Source organism: Colobus angolensis, unplaced genomic scaffold (assembly GCF_000951035.1).
Source record: "Colobus angolensis palliatus isolate OR3802 unplaced genomic scaffold, Cang.pa_1.0 Scaffold114, whole genome shotgun sequence".
Lineage (NCBI taxonomy): Eukaryota > Metazoa > Chordata > Mammalia > Primates > Cercopithecidae > Colobus > Colobus angolensis.
Window position 1 is genome coordinate 3,965,377 of NW_012112475.1, and position 3,288 is coordinate 3,968,664.

A 3,288-nucleotide genomic window follows, 5' to 3' on the forward strand; every position below is an offset into this window, starting at 1 on the left:
GGGGACACCCTGGGCCTAGTGCTCCCCCCGGGCTTCAGGTGACTCGGCCACGCAGGGCGTGGGGTCGCCCGAGTTGGGCTGGGAAAGCCAGGGACAGAGGTGTCCGGCTGCCACCCCTAGAGGAGGGTGTGCGAGGGTCTGTTTTGCGTGAGTGTGGGACAGGGGAGTCGTGTGGTGAGGTGAGGGGCTTGTGGGGGGCACTGGAAGACTCTTTGTGGGGGTGTCGGAGGATCTGCGGGGGATCTGCGGGGGTCCTCGTGAACCCGTAGGGGAGAGTTATGGGTGAGGGTGGGTCCCGAGGACGTGTGTCTCCGGGGATGGTGAGAACTGTCTGGAGGGCTGGGCACTTGGTGGCAGGGGTTGGTGGTGCAGGGGACACGGCTGGGACAGGGCTGGGGTGCCCTGGGAGCGGGCCGCGAACCCAGCGAGTGGTGCGGGAGCCGAGCGAGTGGGAGCGAAGGCGCAGCGTTGGATCCCAGGCCGGGCAGCGCCGCTGGTTCTCCCCGCTGCGTGGCTCCGGGTTTGCAGGTGGACGGTGCGCGTGTGTTTGCGGTGTGTGCTGTGTCTGCAGACCAGGGAGGGCGGGGGACGACAGCCCCCTCTTTCCCTCTGCCTCACCCCCTCCTGTCCCAGGGCAACCCTTCAATTTCCGCTGAAACTTCTGACTGGGACACCGCCGCCTTTCGCTTTCGCTCCCACTGAAGGGGCCTGGCTGCGGGGGGCGGGGCGGGGTGTTGCCGGCTTTGCTTGTGTAGACCATGGGTGTGATAGGTGGGAGGGCTGTGTGTGTGTGTGTGTGTGTGTGTGCGCGCTAACGCTTACCCGTGGAGGGCAAGGGTGTGTCACTTAATGTCTGTCTGCCCTGGATGTGTTGTCGCTGGCTGGCTTAGACACAGTGTCTCAGGGTTGTGTGTACACCTGTCAACCCTGGGTGTGTGTGTGTGTGTATGTGTGTGTATGTGTGTATGTGTGTGTATGTGTGTATGTGTGTGTATGTGTGTATGTGTGTGTGTGTATGTGTATGTGTGTGTGTGCGTGCGCGCACGCGCTTGATGTAACCCGCCCTCATTTCCCTGGGTCCTGAGTATGGCAGGGAACAGCAAGAGGTAGATATTAGGGGCTGCTTTCATTCCACAGCACAGATTCTATTCTGCAGTGTGGTCTGCAATATGCCTTGCCCAAGATTTATAGACTCAGTTACCCCATCTGTCCCCATCTGGGTGGAGCTTATCCCAGGCCCCAACAGGCTCTGAGGGATGACTGGGGCCAAGGCAGCCTGGAGTACTGATGTGGCACAGGCCAGAGGGACTCCAGGCAGTCTCCTGCTGCACAGGGCACAAAGCAATCTCCTGCTGCACAGGGCCAGGCAGCATCCTGCAGGACTCAGAACAGCCTTGAGACCTAAGGAGTGTCATCCCAGCCTCGAACCTGGGGAGCTTTCTAAGACTCCCAAGGATGGTACTGAAGCATCTTGCTGTGAAGAACAACAGGATGAGTGCTAATAGTGACCATTTCCTGACACCTACCCTGCAACAGGTCCAGAAGCTCTACATGCTTCGTTTGTTTTTTCACTTCATCATCACTAAAAACCTGTAAACTTTGCATCCTGTTCCCACTTTACAGGAACTGAGGCTCAGAAAGCTTGAGGAACTTGACCAGGGGTACCCCCCAGCTAGAAAGGGTCTGAGACAGGATTAGAACCCAGGAATATCTGACTAAGCCACTCCTTACTGCGTTCTTACCAAGCCAAAGTCATGACCTTTCACTCATGTGGGGAGGCCTTCCCTTCCAAGGCAGCTCTTCCATTTGGGAGCCGCGTACTTGGAGAGGTGGGCCTCTGTCTGGTAACTGACTCATGTTTCCCTGTTCATCCTGCCTTGAACTGTTGGGAAGGTCTTTAACCAGGCTGAGGTCCCTCTCGCACCAGTGCTCAGACCTAGGCATGCACATCCTTGGAATGGAGTTTAAGTGGGTGGGCAGATGGGTTCTAGAGAGAGCCTTCCTGCCCTGACATGCCCTACTGCCCTCTCCTTCAGCCACCCCACACACAGTCACACAGCTGCGTGGATGGTGGCTTTCTTTTCATTTAACAGTTCACTCTGGAGATCCTTTCAATTAGGCTATAAACAGCATCCTCAACCTTTTAAATGGCTGCAAATTTTTCCGTTGTGTGGATGAAGTATAATTTATGTAACCAGCCCTGTAATTATAGACAGCAAATTATTTTTGTCACAAGGGCTGCAGGATAACTTTATATTTGCATGCTTACACACACACACCTCTACAGGATAAATTCTAGCAATGGGATTAATTGCTGAATCAAAACACACACTTTTCATTTTTTTGTTTGTTTTTTTGAGACATTCTCACTTTGTCATCCAGGCTAGAGTGGCTGACCATGGCTCACTGAAGCCTTTACCTTCTGGGGTCAAGTGATTCCCCTACTTCAACTTCCTGCATGGCTGGGACTACAGGTGTGTGCCATTATGACCAGAAATTTTTTTTTTCTTAGGGACAGAGTCTCGCTATGTTGCCTAGGCTAGTCTTGAACTCCTGGGCTCAAGTGATCTTCCTGCCTCAGCCTCCCAAAGTGCTGGGATTACAGGCATGAAGCACTGCACCCAGCCTGTTTTTAATTTTGATATTGTCAAAATGCACTCCTCGAAGGTTGCACCTTTTATTCCCCCACTAGCACTATCTTCATTGTTAGTGGGTGCACTGCCACTATTCCACAGAATAAACCCACCTTTCATGATACTGCCAGGACATAACAGGTCTGAAATTAAACTTAAAATTTTTCTTCCATAGTCCCCCAAATAAGGGCTTCTCCCCCAGCTCAGGACATGTAGCCATCATCTCTTCTCATTGCAGGAGCCAAAAGCTGGACCTCACCTCAATTCCACCCTCTCCGTCAACCCCCATATCCAATCAGTCCAGTCCATCCAGTCTGCCACTGAGTCCTCCTGATCCTCCTCCTAAGAGCTCCTAAGTTATGAGCCCTTAACTTCATGTCTCCATCTAGTAACCCCCCTAGTCCAGGTCACCTTTTCCTGCCTGGACTCCTGCTTGTGCAGAACTCCTAGCTAGTCTCACTGCCTGTCTAGTACTTTCAAATCCACCCTAAAGGCATGATGTTCCCCTGCTGAAAATCCTTCAGTGGCTCCCCACTGCCTTTAGATAATTCCAAATCCTATTGTGTGTTAATTAGGATTAGGCTCAGCTGTAATATAGAAACAGCCACTTAATAGCTAAAATGACATAGACGTTTCTTTCTTTTCTTTTTTTTTT

General features: G+C 52.6%; 1 protein-coding gene across 5 annotated transcripts in view; it reads left to right on the forward strand.

The window, feature by feature from the left end:
- The window catches only part of TRIB3 (tribbles pseudokinase 3), a 25,009-nt gene that overhangs the window by 451 nt on the left and 21,270 nt on the right, over positions 1 to 3,288 (forward strand). The window contains exons 1-2 of one of the 5 annotated variants that reach the window (XM_011960402.1): positions 9 to 147; positions 1,334 to 1,536. The exons of 1 other annotated variant lie outside the window; for it this stretch is intronic. In XM_011960402.1, the coding sequence (XP_011815792.1) occupies positions 1,456 to 1,536 (81 nt within the window). In that variant the 5' untranslated portion in view covers positions 9 to 147; positions 1,334 to 1,455. Of the gene's footprint in view, positions 1 to 8; positions 148 to 1,333; positions 1,537 to 3,288 lie in introns of those variants that run through there. 3 more of the 5 variants (XM_011960422.1, XM_011960432.1, XM_011960429.1) reach the window with 3 other exon arrangements.